We start from the raw sequence: 17,901 nt of genomic DNA on the forward strand, positions 1-17,901 counted from the left end.
TTTACATTGAGTCTATTAACATTTGTACAACCCAACAAAATATGTGCTGTTGTTTTCTAAAAGTGCACTTCCTACATTGATGCTTCTGTACTTCATAGCTGTGGAGAAACCTGAAGTGGAAAAACTTGTTTTAAAAAAAACAATACATGAATTTAGAGCTGGTGAAATCTGACAGACTGATAATGCTGGAACCTGTTCTTATCCTCACTAATCAGGAGAACATATACAGCATGCACAAAACACCAGGTCTCTGCAACAAGTTGGAGCTAAATACTCTGAGCATATGTATAAAAGTTTAAAGTTAAGCATGTTGGTATGTTTCCCAGGATCAGGCCAAATCATTTCCACTGAAATTGTTAACTGTTGACATTCACGTCACCATAATTAGTTTTTAGAGAGAACAGGGTGCTGAGATAAATGGGACAGTATACATCATTAGATCTATTGTTTAGCCATTTGCAAAATTCAGAAAGACATACCTTCTCCATGCTAGCCAAGTTATTTTCATAACCAAGAGTGAGAGCTATATCTATTTGTAAATGAAAGCTGAGATTTGAAAAAGAATGAATTTAGAAGCGAATCAGTGGCTACAGAACTGTGGCATATACAAAGCTAAGGCTAGGTCTGCACTAGCCACGGAAGATCAAATGCTTAGGTTCAATCTTCTGGGGCGCCATTTTGTGCGTGTGTGAAATGGTGCATTCTGGGATCAATGTCGAACCCAGAACTTGTTGCAAGCCACAAGCATTAAGGAACATCAGCGGGAGGAGTGCTCCCATTGACATTCTGCAGTGAAGACAGGGACCAATGTCAATGGCTGCAAAATCAATTTTAGGTACGGAAGTGGTGTACCTAAAATTGCATAGCAGCCCTAAACATTCCTGGTACATGTGTGTGTGTGCGTGTGTGAGTGTTACAGAGAGAGATTTGAGCATGCATCCACAGAGGATGTGGCTCATTATCTTCCATGATTAAATTGACCTTGTCAGCTCTGGCCTTCCTCTTGACTGGGACTCCCTCCTTTTCATAAGTCTATATATTTAAACCCTCCTCTGGAACCCCCCACTCATGCATCTGATGAAGTGGGTCTTTGTCCACGAAAGCTTATGCTCCAAAATATCTGTTAGTCTATAAGGTGCCACAGGACTTCTTGTTGTTTTTGAAGATACAGACTAACTTGGGTACCCCTCTGATAATGATCTAGAAGTGAAAAGTCTGCATACCATGCCAATCGCTTGAACTATCCAATCCCCCTTTACAGTTTTCAAGGTCTAAGTTGAAATAGCTAGTCAGCAATAAAATTGCAGAGAAAATCCTGTATAACAGGTTGTCCATAGTCACTTAAAGTTGACAAGCATGTGAATTACTTTTCAAAAAGATAATTGAACTTCTTCAGGGGACAAATTTTAATCACAGATGAAAGTGCCAGATTTTGATAATTAACACGGGAAAAGTTTCAAGAACAGTAGCTAGTCACCTGACTGTTAGGCTTTCAAATACAATTATCTGCGTGCTCCATTTAATTATATAATTCTTCTAAAAATGATTAAGTTTTCCATGCCAAAACATCATAGAAATGCATACCAAAAGTTTCATGCTTTTTGTTGCCTTTTTCCATCTCTTTTCTTGTATTTTAACAGCTGATTTACATGGGCTTAGAGGGGTATATGGTACTTTCAGTTTGTGTGAACAATTTTGGCAATGATGGAAGCGCAAGGGGTAATATACAACCCAAAGAATGAAACAGTGATGGTCCTATTCTACCTTTTATGCCTTTCCAAGAAATACTGTTTCAACTTTGCTTGCTTAGTTTTGGTGTTATATTACAATATATAAACTGTATTTATATGATTTCCCAGCTTCCTCCACTTCTGACATACACAGTGAGATCATTTGTTAATTTGCCACTACTTTTCTGAATTCTTGGTAGAAACCTTGGATTTGGAGTGGTACAACAGTTGTTCCCCACTGAGCTAAAGAAATATACATACTGCAATCTATCTTTGTATATTACTGTGTAAAAACCAATGTTTTATTACAAAGTTCCATGGTAGTTCTCTTTAAAGGTACAATATAGCTGATTGAAATACAGTAAGTCCCCAACATACACGGCTTCAGGTTACGTGTAACTTGCTTTAACGTGAGTTAAGCACGACTTGACGCTGCTCTGAAGCCCCATCTCCCTGCCTCCCCCAGCCGTGTTGCTGGGAGAAGGCAGGGAGAAGGGGCTTTTAGCTTGCCTAGCCGCCTGCAGCTGTGGGCAGCTAGGAGAGGTAAAAGCCTTCCCCCTGCCTTCCCTCAGTAGTGCAACTGTCAGGCTGACAGGCATGCCACTGGGGGGAATCATAGAACACTAGAACTGGAAGGGACCTCAGGTGGTCATCGTGTCCAGTTCCCTGCCCTCTTGGCGGGACCCAACACCATCTAGACTATCCCCGATAGGTGTCTGTCTAACCAGATCTTAAATATCTCCAGCAATGGAGATTCCACAGCCTCCCTAAATAACTTATTCCAGTGTTTAACCGCCCTGATATTTAGGAAGTTTTTCCTAATGTCTAATCTAAACCTTCCTTGCTGCAGTTTAAGCCCATTGCTCATTGTCCTATCCTCAGAGGCTCAGGAGAACAATTTTCTCCCTCCTCCTCTTTGAGGTTCTTGAAAACTGCTACCATGTCCCTTCTAAGTCTTCTCTTTTCTAAGCTAAACAAGGCCAGTTCTTTCAGTCTTCCCTCAGAGCTCATGTCTCTAGACCTTTAATCATTCCTGTTGCTCTTCTTTGGACCTTCTCCAATTTCTCCAGATATTTCTTGAAATGTGGTGCCCAGAACTGGACACAATACTCCAGTTGAGGCCTAATGAGCGCTGAGTAGAGCAGAAGAATGACTTCTTGTATCTTGCTTGCAACACTCCTGTTAATGCATCCCAGAATTGTGTTTGCTTTTTTTGCAACAGCATCACACTGTTGACTCAGATTTAGCTTGTGGTCCACTATGACCCCTAAATCCCTTTCCACAATACTCCTTCCTAGACTGTGACTTCACATTCTATATGTATGAAGCTGATTGTTTCTTCCTAAGTGGAGTACTTTGCATTTGTCCTTATTAAACTTCATCCTGTTTACCTCAGACCATCTCTCCGGTTTGTCCAGATCATTTTGAATTATGAGCCTATCCTTCAAAACAGTTGCAACCCCTCCCAGCTTCGTATCATCTGCAAATTTAATAAGTGTACTCTCTATGCCAATATCTAAATTGTTGATGAAGATATTGAATAGAACCAGTCCCAAAACAGATCCCTGCTGAACCCCACTTATGTCCTTCCAGCATGACAGCGAACCATTAATAATTACTCCCCGAGAACGGTTATCCAGCCAGTTATGCACCCTCCTTATAGTGGCCCCATCTAAGTTGTATTTGCTTAGTTTATTGATAAGATCATGTGAGACCATGTTAAATGCCTTACTAAAGTCTAGGTGTACCACATCCACCACTTCTCCCTTATCCACAAGACTTTTTCTCCTATCAAAAAAAGCAATCAGATTGGTATGGCATGAGTTGTTCTTTACAAATCCATGCTGGCTGCTACGTATCACTTTATTTTCTTCCAGATGTTTGCAGTTGAATTCCTTAATTATTTGCTATATTATCTTTCCCAGCACAGAGGTTAAATTGACTGGTCTATAGTTTCCTGGGTTTTTCTTTTTTCCCTTTTTATAGATGGGCACTATGTTAGTACTTTTCTAGTCTTCTGCACTCTCTCCTGACTTTCAGGACTTTTCAAAGATGTTGGCTAAAGGCTCAGAAACCTCCTCTGTCAGCTCCTCAAGTATTCTAGGATGCATTTCATCAGGCCCTAGTGACTTGAAGACATTTAATTTTTCTAAGTAATTTTTTACTTGTTCTTTATGTATTTTATCCTCTAAACCTATCCCCTTCCCACTAGCATGCATTATGTTAGGCATTTCTCCATTGGCCTCCTTGGTGAAGACTGAAACAAAGAAGTCATTAAGCACTTCTGCCATTTCCAAGTTTCCTGATATTTTTTCTCCCTCCTCCCTGAGCAGTGGGCCTACGCTGTCCTTGGTCTTCCTCTGGCTTCTAATATATTTATAGAATGACTTCTTGTTACCTTTTATGTCTCTAGCTAATTTGAGCTCGTTCTGTGCCTTGGCCTTTCTAATCTTGCCCCTGCATACATGTATTTTTGCTAATATACGTCTCTTGTAATTTCTCCTAATTTCCATTGTTTATGACTCCTTTTTGATTTTGAGATCATGCAAGATCTCCTGGCTTAGCCAAGGTAGTCTTTTACCATACTTTGTATCTTTCCTATGCAGTGGTATAGCTTGCTTTTGGGCTCTTAATAATGTCCCTTTGAAAAACTGCCAACTCTCTTCAGTTGTTTTTTCCCTTAATCTTGCTTCCCATGGGACCTTACCTACCAGCTCTCTGTTTGCCATAAGTAGCTTTCCTGAAATCCATTGTCTCTATTTTGCTGTTCTCCCTTTCACTATTTCTTAGAATCATGAACTCTGTGATTTCATGGTCACTTTCTCCCAAGCTACCTTCCACTTTCAAATTCTCAAAGAGTTCCTCCCTATTTGTTAAAATCAAATCTAGAAGCCGGGAGAAGCAGCCAGGAAACTGACCAGCCCTGGTGGGCTGGTCAGTTTCCGAGGTCCACAAGCAGAAGAGAGTTGGGAACGAAGTGGCAGCCTGGTTCCCATCTCCTCCCCACCCGACTTGCACGAAAATTTGAGTTATGTGGGTGTTGCAGGAACACAACCCCCGTATAACTCTGCGGTTTACTGTACCTTACTTCCACCAGAGCACTTTGTAGTATGCCACTTTAAAATTGTTCTTTTAGAATATCAGGAGACTAATAAGAGTTAAAACCCTTTTCTTTTTCTGTATACTTAATTGTATTTGGATTACCAGTCATATGTCTTTAAAATATTCAGATTGCATTAGTGATGTATCTGTTTAAAATTCTGTCCTTTTCTTTAAATTCTCTCTCTCTCAGTTTCAGGATTCTCCGGATCTGAAGAAGTGGGTCTGTCCCACAAAAGTTCATTCCCTAATAAATAAAATTGTTAGTCTTCAAGGTGCTACAGGAATGCTTTCTTTGGTTTATACTAGGACAGTTAATCTATAATTGGTCTAAAATTACGAGATTTGTATACTATAAGTAATTTCAGTCACAGAATTCTGGGGGCAGTGCACTTTGGAAATTGGGGACCTCCCACTTTCCTGCAGGGAGCCAAAGATTCAGATCATGCCTGGAACGGGGTGTGAACAGTGCTGCAGAGAGACTTGCCAACCCTTAGGCAAGGAGGGAGGGGACCTGGCTCTATGGCCCCCTGGGAGGGCTGGGGCTACCCTTCCCCAGTCAGCCCTTCAGGAGCACCCAGAGCACACTGTACAGGTCTCTAGAGGCAATTTAAAGGGCCTGTGGCTCCATATGCTGTTGCTTTAGCAGCTGCCTCCTTCTCCCCCAATCCGCACCCCCATTGACAGTCAGTCCTGGGTGTGAGAGGCTCATGGGATGGAGTTGTAAGGAAGCCTGTTCCACACTAACTGCAGAGTGATGTCTGTGCTGCAGGGCTGGCCTGTCTCCCTGCTTTGGCCTGTTGTCTCTTGCCTTAGACTATGTCTACAATGCTCACCTTACAATAGCTGTCCTCTAGTAACGAATGCCTTGTAGCCAGTGTTTGTCTGAAAAAGGTCTCCTGCCAAAAAAACAGAACCACGTCCAAGAAATGGAAGCAGCTTTGTTGGCAGGAGAGTGTCTCCAGATGCCACTGTGCTGTCACAATGACGCTTTTTGTCAGTAAAACTTGGCAGTGGTGTGTTTTCTTTTGCACCCTGGATTGACAAAAGTTTTACTGATGAAAGTGCAGTGGGAGTACAGCCGATATGTACAGGTGGGGCCTTCCTCTCTAATGCTGTGTCCTGGCCTATGGCAGGTTTAAAACTAATAAAAGAAAGTTCTTCTTCACTCAGTGTGTAGTTAACCTGTGGAACTCCTTGCCAAAGGAGACTGTGAAGACTAGGACTATGACAGAATTTAAGAAAGAGCTAGATAAATTCATGGAGGTTAGGTCCATAAAAGGCTCTTAGCCAAGGGTAGGAATGGTGTCCTTGGCCTCTGATTGTCAGAGGCTGGAGATGGATGGCAGGAGACAAATCGCTTGATCATTGTCTTCGGTCCACCCCCTCTGGGGCACCTGGCACTGGCCACTGTCAGGAGACAGGCTACTGGGCTGGATGGCCATTCTTATGTAAGTTTTGAATCATTATTTCATTTTGCATAGAGTGGGAGGGGAGTCCTGTAGTCAAGGGACCCCCTCAGATGGAGGCCCAGTGTAAGTGCTCAGTGGTTAATATAGACCTCAGAGTTGGTATTTCATTCAGCAGTACCTGGATAAATTGGAACCCCAAATCACTATAGTATCTTAAAATTATATGAGACACCATGTCCTCATATCTTTCTCTATAAAAAGTGTTCCTTCCAGATGACAGAATGATGGGATGACACAAATGCATCTTTCTGCCACATGGAGGGGGAGGCAGGGAGAGGGAGGGACTGGAGAGGAGGCCTCAGGGAGGCTGGGGGTGGCTGTATGACTCTCCGACCCTCTCCCCAAGACAAGGCTGGCTGTGCAGCACCCCAACCCCACCCAGAAGGCTGGGGCTGGGCATGTGGCTCCCCCACCCCTGGGGAAAGCTGGGGCTGGCTGTATAGCTTCTCCATCCTCCAGGAAGAGAGGAGGGGTTGGTGGGTCTAGTGAGCAGGGCTGCAGACCTTTGGTAGTATTATATTAACAATAAATTGAACAATACAGTATTAACATACATCAATATCTGATTTACAAATCACATGCATTGAGACATTTATAAATAAGAAAATGTCTAAATGAGATTGCCTACATTTCTGTTCTGTCTCTCTTCCAACTCCCTTCACCATGTTTAATTTTTTCACCTCAGAGAGTGAAAGATGCCTTGAGCTGCAGAGATTCTGCCTAGCCTAGGTTCCACAGAGATGAGTCTATATGGGCCTAGCTACGCTACAGTTATTCCAGAATAGTTCATTTTAGAGCTGTTATTCCAAAATGAGCTATTCCAGACTAATGTGTCCACACTACAGAATAAGCAAACTGTATTCCAAAATAGCACACCTACATACAATATAGTCCATTTTGGATTAGAGTCTCTGGAAGCACTCCAGTGAGGACACCTGGGCTGGTATTTCCCGTGTCTCCTTGGCCAGGGAAGCTGCTCTGAATGGCCATCTCACAAGTCACTCCACCACTGCATCTCCCGTTCTGGGACATAAAGGGGATGGACTGGGCACATTCAGCCTTGGGCTCTGGTTGCCCTGGTAGATGCCACAGTACTCATAGCATGGAACCAGAGCAGCTGCAAACCATTTCCAGGCTCATGGGCTTCATGTGCACCTCATGGCACACTTTCTCAAAGTTGCCCGCATGTTGCTTCAGTGGGATGACGATGAGGACCAGCCAGACCCTCTCACGCATTTACTGGCGCTCCTGCTGCTACTGTGTGGTACCCTCCGTCCCCTACACACCCTGGAGTGCTGCTTCTGGCAGTGTGACACCAGCTCTGACTGGTGGGACTGCATTATCCTGCAGGGATGGGATGATCAGCAGTGGCTCTGGAACTACCACATGACACATGGTCTGGAAGCTTGCTGTGCCTGAGAGCTACCACTCTGTCAGGAACCAGTTTGGCATGGGGAAATCCACCCTAAGGGTTGTGCTCCTGCAGACCATCTACACCATCAACCAGGTGCTGATGCACACTGCTGTCATTCTAGGAAATGTGGATGCTATTGTGGATGACTTTGCCACCATAGGTTTCTCCAACTGCAGGGGAAGGTGCACATATCCCCATTCTGGCTCCTTCCCAGAAACCAACCAATAAGAGCTGACAAGTATCAGAGAGGTAGCCATGTTAGTCTGTATCTTAGAGAACAACAAGAAGTCCTGTGGCACCTTATAAACTAACAGATATTTTGGAGCATAAGCTTTCGTGGGCAAAGACCCGCTTCAAGTCAGATCAGACAGGGGGATATTGTCGGAGTCTAATAGGGAGATATTAACACCCAGATTTAAAAGTAGCAGCCCTAAAGCAAAGAAATTTCAAAAATCAAAGAGAGAGAGAAATCTCTGAGCTGCAGTTTATTTGCAAATTTAACTCCATCAACCAAGGATTAAACAGAGACTGGGAGTGGCTGGCTTCTTACAAAAGCAGCTTCTCTGCCCTAGGTGTTAATATCTTTCCATTAGACTACGACAATGAGTCATATCCCCATCTGATTTGACTTGTTTTTATTTCTTTTGATACCTACTAGTGATAATGGGCCATTTCCACCTTGCTGAATAGACCTTGTCAGCTCTGGCCCTCCCTTTTACTGGGACCCCATTCTTTAAATACCTGTTTGGGGAACCCCCCCCCCCACTCATGCATCTGATGAAGCGGGTCTTTGCCCACAAAAGCTCATGCTCCAAAATATCTGTTAGTCTATAAGGTGCCACAGGACTTCTTGTTGTTCAATAAGAGCTGAGATATTTTTGCTGGCAGGGGCAGAGCATGAAATCTCCTTCTTCTCCTGGGAGCTGGAGTTGGGGCAGGCCCCACTCTACTCTAAGTAGCTTCCTGCTGTGTGCCTGGGTACCAGCAGGGCAATCCGTGGGCTGGATCTGGTAGCTTGGAGGGCTGGAACCAGCCTATGGGCTTTATCTTGCCCACCCCAGCCTTAAGCTCAGGGGTGGAACTTGAGGGTAGTGAGATGAATGTCTTTTTTCCCCTGCTTCTAAGTTGGGGGCCACATTTTAGGGGCTTTCCTTCTCACTTGGGGGAGCTGCAGCTCAGGGCTTTTTTCTCTTCCTTTAACTTGCTTGTGGTCCCCCACCTGACCCTAAAAAGCTTTTCCGTCCCTGCTGTAGCCCACTATCTCTGAAGCCTGTCTGCCCAGGCCTGCGTGATGGTCTACAGTGAGTATCAGGTAGCGCTTTCAGACCGTATCTACGAAAACAAGGACTCCTCCCGCACCTTAAAGAGCAGCAGTTTTAGCTGGGCACAAGTTTTGATGGGTAAAACCCACTTGGTCAGCTGCATGGAGTTCATGGCCCAACGTCTGTAAGATGCCACAGGAGTGGGCGGGCTCCTCATTGTTTTGGGCCCTCCAAATTTCTCCAGGTGGCCTCAATGAGGCTCATGCAGCGACGCCTCACCGCGCCCCTTTGCAGGGACTTAGCCTCGGTGTGGGCAATCACGCCGTGAAACAGCCCTGCTAGCTCGGACTGCCGGTTGTGCACCGGCTCCTGAGGCTCTGCCCTTCCTGCCGGGAGCCACTCGCAGCTGACTCGCCAGCTCGGCTGCTCCCGCGCTGTCTGCCCGGAGCTGAGTGCTGCGGCGGGGCAGCCAGAGCAGGCCGAGCGCTGCGGGATCCTCCGGGCTCCAGGGGCCGCTGCAGCACAGGCCCAGGGCGCAGCGCTGTGACTAGAACGTAGCCCCGTCCGCATCCGTTTCCTCGCCTCCCCTCCCCTCCCCTCCCCTCCCCGGAGCACATGGAAGGGGGCGGCACGCGCCGGCCCGGTAGCCCGATGGCGCGGAAAGAGGGTACCGCGAGCTCCGATGCCTCCCGGGAGTTGCTGAACGTAGGGAGCGGAGAAGGTAAGCGGCCCTGAGGCGCCCCGGCCGGGGAAGCGAGAGGCGGGGGCCTGGGCGCTGGCCGGCGGTCGGGAGGCCGTTTGCTCGCGCGCTCTGCGGTCCCGTTCTAGTCGCTGCTGCCTCACAGGGTAGGCGGTTCGAGCAGCGCGCGCTGCCTGCGTTCCGGGGGCGGCCTGGGGAAGGCAGTGCTCAGGCTCGCGCCGCCTCTTTCTGCAGCGTCCCCGGGGGCTATGGGGAAGCCCTGGGGCTGTTCCTCCTTCACTAGAGCCGCGGGAGGGGAGGGGGTGGGGCCAGTCGTAAACTTCCTGCCAAATGGCGACTTCGGTGGGTGCCCGGCGGTGCCCTCTCTGCTGGGTGGGATTCGGCAAATGGTTTCGGTGGTGGCGGCGGGGGGCGGAAATCCCTGCCAGCAAAACGCTGGGCCGTGCTGGAGTGAGTCGGGGCAGGGCGTTTCAGTGCCTTAGGACATCTCCTTTTCAGTCAGTGTTTTAAAAATGAAATGTCGCGGCCAACCTTTCAGGTTCCCATATTAGGGGGATGATTTGGGAAAAGAAGTTTTGGTTTTTGAAACTTTTTTTATGATTTCTATCGTGATTTTTTTATCATGAAAACAGTTAGTTATTCCCACTCGTGTAATCCTGATTCTCTGTAATTGATGGGATTCTCAGCCCAAGGCACTGTTGCATACTCACATTATTTCTATACAACAGAAGAGTTAATCTCTACATGATGTTCAGAAGAACAAGTTAGATATTAGATAGTAGATATTAGTACTGCAGACATAATGCTAAGTAAAGAAGTGTATGTCTACACTTGCACTTGGGTGGCAAAAGTTTTGCCATTCATGAGGGCTTAACCCTTTTCTGCATTGCCCACCCTACTTTAGAAGACAGTGAAACTCCCTTGTAGGGGATGGAAGTGTTTTGTTTGTAGAAGTGCTGATAGCGTTCAGACAATCTGATTTTGAGCACCAAGGCTGTATGGGCACAGCCTTGTTGCTCAAAGCTGCATAGTGTTAGATATACTCCAAGAGGAGCAAACATTACGATATTTTTGGTAATGTCAGACCTTTAAAAGGAAATAAAAATACCATAAACTCTCATTTGGCATTTTATCATCTGGAACTCTGAAATAAGACATCTTAACCTAAAGTAAACTTTAGTTACATTTTCCATAAGTACATGATAGTGAAAGTAAACAGAAATAGTTTGTTTACAGTGTACAATACTACTGTTGTTGGTAAAGAGTACTTTGCATACATTTTTGTTTCTTACTATCTTGTTTTTTCTCTAGTGTTATGTATTTCTAGGTATACCTCTCTATTATCCAGTATATTTGAATATCCAGCAACCTCCCTGTTCCAGGGCTGCTGGATATGAAAGTGTTTCCTGTAGAAGGGAACCAAATGTTTTCAAACCCCTGATAGGGTTAAAAATATAATAAAGTAATACTTTTTAAAGTCTCATCTGAACCTACTTGTCATGGATGAGTGCAGGAAAGGGGTTAATCTCTCCTGATGTAACTTGGGTCCAAGTGAGTCATGGGAATGAAGTAACTTTGTTTAGACTGAGAACAATTGCAGCTTTGGGCGGGGGGGAGTCTGTAATAGAAGAGAGAAGATCCATGGAAAAATGTATCTCCCAGGCAACTGAAATGAAAATCAAAAATATCCTGATGGTCGCAAAACCAGCCATCGAGATGTAAGTAAAAGGGAAATGTATAGTTAGGTGTGATTAGGTTATGGTTATTTGGAATTTGGTTGGACTGGCTGTTCTGGTTTTCTCTCGTTGTTAAACTTGAGATTTTTCCCCTGTAACTTTTGATCTGATTCCCAGGGAAATATTTTTCTCTGAGTTCAACCCATAATTTACCTTCCCCTTGTTTTGTGAATAAATCACTATTTTTAAGCAATTGCTCTGATCCTGTCTGCATCTATCATCCATCTGTCAAGCCCTCTGAGGAGGGGAGAATGGGGCTGGAGTTTTACCCACAGGGGCATTCCCCAGTGTGCCTGCCTGTGTTAAAGGAGTCTCCAAGAACTGAGGTGGTGGCAGTGAGATCCTCCAAGGTCCAGAGGATCTGTGACCCTGGCAAGTTTTAAAGTAAAGCCTGTGTATAGGCAAGGTGTTCTAAAGATTTTGCGAGACCCCACTTTCTGTACTGAGAGTGCCAGAGTGGGGAAGGATCCCTGACACTACTACATAGAGGGTTTGTGTGTGTCATCAAGAACTCCTCTTAAATAGTAAAATTTAATCAAATTCTGTACTTGGCTTCCTCTTGTCATAACTTAAAGCAGCATAAGGGTTTGGTTGTGCCAGGAAAATGGGATTGTCCTACAGTATCTTATCTTGTCTTATAAAACCAAACAGAAAAGAGACAATCTCTAAATCAAGTACAGTCCTTAAGACTGATATAACTGAGCAAATGTTGAAAGAGACTGAACCAAGATGAGCCAGAACAATAGGATGAACTTGGAATAGGATTGCTTCTCAGTAAACCTTACAGAAAATAGAGAAAACAGGGAGTAGTGCTCTGTTTTGCCACAGCTAAATCAATGCTTAAGATTTGAAAACTAGAAGAACAAGTTATTGGAAACTAAATTGACTATAGCTCTTTGTTAAAATACAGAGAATGATAAGTGTTTATAGGGATGAAGAAAAATATGCCCTTGATGGAATTCCCATTTTGAAAAAAACTAAATGGGAAAAGAATTAAGAAATCTTTTTTTAAAGAAATCCAAAATAAAAATAAACCTAACAATAACATTGTACACCTGAAAAATAAAATCATATATGAAGCATGCACATTTTCTGTTTATTCAATTAAAAAAAAACACCTTAAATGAGTTGAAGACCCAAGCAATGCTGGGTAAATGCACTAGTTGTAAGTAATTCCCTTGGAATTAGTCATCCTATTTGCTGTACTAAGACTTGACTTCTTAAATTGTCAAATCTTATGAAATGACCAAAGAAAACTTTATTTAAACTGTCTGTCTGTGTTTTGGTGCAACTCTTGAAAGATCTAAATAAGGGACCTAATATCACATTGGTAAATAGTGAAATAGCAGATGCAATTTTCCTTTGTAGGTATTCATGACATGCTGTTGATTAACTCAAAACGTGCCAGCAAAAAGGTTGCAAGCTTAGAGACTGCTAGGTTGCCAAGGAGTGACGGTAAGTGCATCTCTTCCTATATATGGACAATGCGGATCACTGATTTAAATTGTTTTGTGAGCTTTAAAAAGCATGAGACTTTGTGTAATGTTAATCTCCTATTGCTGAAGCAGAATTTGAAAATCAAACAGCATAAATTATAAACCTATTTTTGCTACTTGTGAATCTGCAAATTTCTCTGTTGAAGTTGCCAATATGGATGTTTTCCTATCCCTGCTAGTTCTGTTGGAAGTTGAAACTAACTGGGCACTTTTTACTCCTCAGATAAAATTGGCACAGTTCTCACAATATTTCTGATGTAGCTAGCTGACTTACTCCTGATCAACTGTTCAGATGATATAGACAACTTGAATGTCCAAATTTAAAACAGTTAAATCCTGTATTAGATATTTATGCCTTTGTACTGCAAAATCTAAATATGCATATATTTGATAATCTCACTATTTCCACCTTAGTTCTGGACCGAGTTCAGAGCTTTCTACCGCAGATGGCCCTTGCAAATAAAGAGCTAAGACAAGAAATGGCAACTGGACCTGCTCATCAATTTGATATTGAAAATCTAGATGACTGTCCTGAAAATATCATAGAGATGGTAAATGTATTTCTTCGTTTTTGCAAACTTAGTGCTGTGAGATAAAATTCTTGATTCAGTTTTGTTTGAAAAGTAAAACTTTCAATTTCCTCCTTTACATTCATTTATCATTTTGATCTGAAACAATCTATAAGCTTAAAGCAAAGTGTGCTACTTGCTCATCATGGCAGAAATTTTGTCCACCACTGAAACTTGAAGATAAACTGCACAAGTAGTCTAAGCGCAGAATATTAACTGCCTCTAAAGCGCTAATTCAGGCAATATGTACCTTTTTTAAAATTACAAATGGTAATTTAAATAGATGAAGTTTTTGTTTTTAAATTAATCTTTTACTAAATCGTAAGATTGTGTATTAAGTACCAATAACCAGTGTTCAGTTATATTTAAGGGATAATTTTAAAGTATGTTGAGGTCCAAAATGTAGGTCTTAGGTATGTTAAGTAAAACAAAACTTAATTATGATCTTTTAACACAAGAGTTTCCAATAATATTTAAACTTCCTCATCGTGTTTTTAACTGACATACTCCAGCATTATGCTAATATCTGAGAACCTCAGAGAAACTGATTGATTTTATCCAAACATGAAAATAGCTTAGTAAAATTGCACTTAGTAAAAATTTCTTCCTATTTCTATTACTGCAGTCTTCATTGTTATCCACATCTTTCGGTATAACATTTTAAGAGCAGCAAACAAAGCACAAGTCAAAAAGTCTCAATTACAGTGCTTGCAAGTAATTCAGTATATTTTATTAAGAGTTAAGCTTTATGACTGATCTCCCTCTGTATGTTGTATGTTTTTTTTGTTTTTTACTTCATATGGGCTGGACTTCAGACAACAGCTTTTGTGAGGTGCAAATTTTTCATGCTTTGTCAAACTGTATAGCGCTTCACATCTTGAAATGTTAGTGGTATTTTTGTTTAGAAAATATTCTGATTGTCTCTTACGCTTGTCATTCGCTGTTACAGCTGCACCACTGATGACAAATTAGTATATGACCTGAATTACATTAGTAAATATGAGAGCCCCCTAACTATTTTCAGACTTGGTTTCTTGTTTGAAAAATCCAGCCTTTTGCTCCCTTCATTTGCCAGTTTAAATCAGATGGTTTCGCTTCAGACAAAGTGAATTCATTGATGTACCAAGTGTATTGTCTTGCTTCCCATCAATTATTTTAAAAGGATTATTCCTTGACACTGCAGGTGCTCAAGGTATAAACTTCATTTTCATGTTGCTTATACTGATTTGACCAAAGTCTACTTGTTTTTTGAATAGCACATAGCTGCTAACTTTATGGAAAGGATGTTTCTGGGTATTAAGGTCCTCTGTAGGTGTGTGGGTTTTTGTTTTTGTTTTGTTTTTAGAAAAATCCTAAAAAACATGTAGATATTTGGGTTTATTTTTAAATAACTTGTTTTTTGCAGAATGTGGCTTTGGTTGAATTAAGTGGTTCTGACACAGATGAAGAAGAAGTAATTTCAGAAGACAGCTCAGACTCTGAAGAAGACAACTGTGCAACTGCTGAAGTTACCATAGACACAATTAAGCTTCCTAAACAAAAGGGAGAAAAGGGCAAAATAGAAATTTTGGATGGTAAAGGGACTGACTAGAAGGCACTGTTTTCAGATTTTGAATGAATCATGTGTCCTGACTACTTTGAAGGTTGACCCTTAGAAAACTAGCTAATTTCCCAAGTGCATGTCACCCGGGAACTGGCTAACTCTGACTTGTGTTTCTGGGAGTACAGTGCTTCAAAGGATGAAAAGTTTCTTATAGCCGGGAGGAAAGCTGAAGCTCTTAGGACTAAGTCTGTATCCATCCCCCAAGCTGCATAGCAGTGAGTTGCATCAGTTGGTCAGGGTGGAAAAGAAACGGCACGAAATTTAGCAATTTGAGAGGCTGCACTGTAAACCTAAGCAAGAAGTGCAAAATTCTTGGTCTGTTGCAAGGTAAAGTAAAGGGTGTTTGGATACTTACTTCTGGAGAGGGAAATAAGTGGATAGGAAGAAGACAGAGCTTGTGTTTGAGATGAGAATAAGCCGTGCTAAGATGCTACGCTATTTTATATACTTGTCTTCACTACTGAATACTAAAGATGAGCACACTCAGTGCTTTGCATTAGGTCTAAGGAAATATGTATAAATTTGCCTTCATTTTTTATAGGGAGTAATTTGGGCTATTTTACTGTATTTACTTTAGCCATATTTTGCTTTTCAGATATCTGAATGGCTTTGTATATTATAACTTGTTTCTCAAAGAAATAGTATTTTGTATAATTTAAAGTTATGTACTCAGCTATTGATGATGGAATAGCAAATTGCAGTTAGGCACAGGATTTAAAATATTTACTTTAAAATATTCTGCATTTTCATTAAAGATAACTTTGGAGCATTTGATCAAGATCATGATCAATAACTTCTGTCTTTCTTGAAGGGAATGCACTCATCTTTTTTATTAACAAGAAAAATAAATCTTATTGGCTTCAGTTTGTTGTGATTCAATTCATGGGTTATTTTAGGTAAATTATTAATCCATAGCAGGTCCTTTTACTCATGTTACTACAGGCTGAAGTTCCCAATTAAGCAACATCCGTGGTGTGGTATGAATTTAGTTATGCGAATGCCCCCTTACAATGGACATGGCCAAGTTTCCTGCAGTCCCATGAGTTTGTTTACAGCCACCAATCCTGGCTCTGTGACCTGCGTGCGCTGTTGTTTAGCGCTAATTTACTCCTAAACGTCTTCTAAAAACGTAGTAAGCAGTGGAAGTATTAGTAATGTTGACAGACAGTATTGTCCGCCTATGATTTGGCAAATTCTCTGCTTTGTCACTGGTCAGGTCCTTAGGGTGTGGAACAAGACTGGTTCAACCTGTAGTAATCAATCTTTCTGAAAAGCAGAAAAGACACAGTACGAAGGCAGTTGATTTCCACTTGTCAGTTCCGGTGTACAAGGATTAAAATGATTCAGCCAGTTTTAAATCTGGAGGAAAACTGATCTAAGATATGGGACAGCTAGTGTCACGTACCACTTTAACATTGCTTTTCACTGCAACGAGATGTAGACAGGCCAGTTTTACTCAGCACAAATATTTAATGACTAATTTTTACATAAATTATTCCTTGTGTCTCTGAATATTGTATCAAAGTATCTTCTAAATATCAGTAAGCTAACAAAATCCAAAATGGCTGGGGAACTGGTATGGTGGCTTGTTGAAAGTGTACTATTTCTGTGGTAAGTTACACACTTGAAAGTACCTTTACGTATGTCTTCACTTACTGGGGGATCAGCGTGCTGTGACCAATCTTCCAGGGATCAGTTTTGCCACATGTGAAGATGCTGCAAAATTGATCCCTCTGGGCTTGGCTGTCGACCCTGGTACTCCACACTGATCTATGGAGTAAGGGACATTGGTGTGAGCCTGAAGATCCCTGACTTGCACCAGAGAACAAAGTTGATCCTGATAACCTTGATTTTTAGCTACACAAATGGCATAGCTAGAATTGCATACCTGGGACTGACTTTGATCGCTATTGTCGATCAGGCCTTTGATACTGCTTTTTATACTGAAGCATGCAGTGGTATCCTGGCTGACTTATTTTACTTAGCTGTATTTCAAATATACTTTGGTGTCTATGTGCAACGTGAAAGAATTACACAGTGGCTTAATAGTACATTGCACAATGTGGATATACATTGTTTACAATTTCACACTTCATAAACCTTCTTTAATGGCTGTGTAAACTGTCGAGCTAAATATTTAACTTTATTAACCAGGCTGATGTGGTTGATAAACTGAAGATAAATTGACTTGCAGCCTGACTAGTCTTAGTAGAAAAACATATTCCATAAATTACATAGAGCTAACAAAGAGAACTTTATTACTGTGATACCCAGCAAGAGGTGAGTAAAAAAGTGTTTTAAGTAGGTGGCTTTTTTGTTTAGTAGCTGAATGGAAAAAAAGTTCATTTCAAAGAGAACTTTTTATTTTTCTCTTGCCAAAACAAAAAATTGCTTGTAAATTCCAAATGACATTTTGAAACTGTTTAAAAGGGTGCATCTACTCTCGGAACTAACTTTGAAGTTAGGCACTACATCAAAGTAGTCATCAGAGAGTCTACACGCATTTTCCCTTACTTCGAAATAGGGAGCCCAACTTTAAAGTCCTAAAGTCGTACTTTGAAGTAAGCAACTTCAAATTTATTTTTGTAGTGTAGAGACAGCCTTTGACTTTGAAATTTTTTAAAAAAAGAAAAATATTTGACTATTTGCTAATCTCACAGATGGCTTTGAACTCACTAGAACAGTAGTTTTCAGGAAACTTGCTCATTCACTGAAAAAAAAACTTCACCAAGCTGTAATACCTGTTTTCAGAAGGTACACTGTTCTCCTGATCTCACAAAGTGATTAAAAATTTGGTGTAAGATTCTGTAGTTTTGGGGT

The 17,901-nt window shown here is 41.9% G+C and overlaps 1 protein-coding gene across 2 annotated transcripts; it reads left to right on the plus strand.

Annotated features, from left to right (window-relative positions):
* Positions 1-9,574: 9,574 nt before the first annotated feature.
* NOPCHAP1 (NOP protein chaperone 1) lies at positions 9,575-17,187 on the plus strand. 2 transcript variants are annotated; one of them, XR_012647296.1, is made up of 5 exons: positions 9,575-9,698; positions 12,782-12,868; positions 13,324-13,460; positions 14,884-16,871; positions 16,913-17,187. XR_012647296.1 is itself a non-coding variant. In XM_075007826.1 (4 exons), exons 1-4 carry the CDS (start codon positions 9,593-9,595, stop codon positions 15,067-15,069), a joined length of 516 nt encoding a protein of 171 aa, XP_074863927.1. In that variant the 5' UTR covers positions 9,575-9,592; the 3' UTR covers positions 15,070-17,165. The 2 variants fall into 2 exon arrangements, 1 of the variants encoding a protein (XP_074863927.1); XM_075007826.1 differs by having other exon boundaries at positions 14,884-17,165.
* Positions 17,188-17,901: the final 714 nt, after the last annotated feature.

This window comes from Carettochelys insculpta, chromosome 1, assembly GCF_033958435.1.
Source record: "Carettochelys insculpta isolate YL-2023 chromosome 1, ASM3395843v1, whole genome shotgun sequence".
Lineage (NCBI taxonomy): Eukaryota > Metazoa > Chordata > Testudines > Carettochelyidae > Carettochelys > Carettochelys insculpta.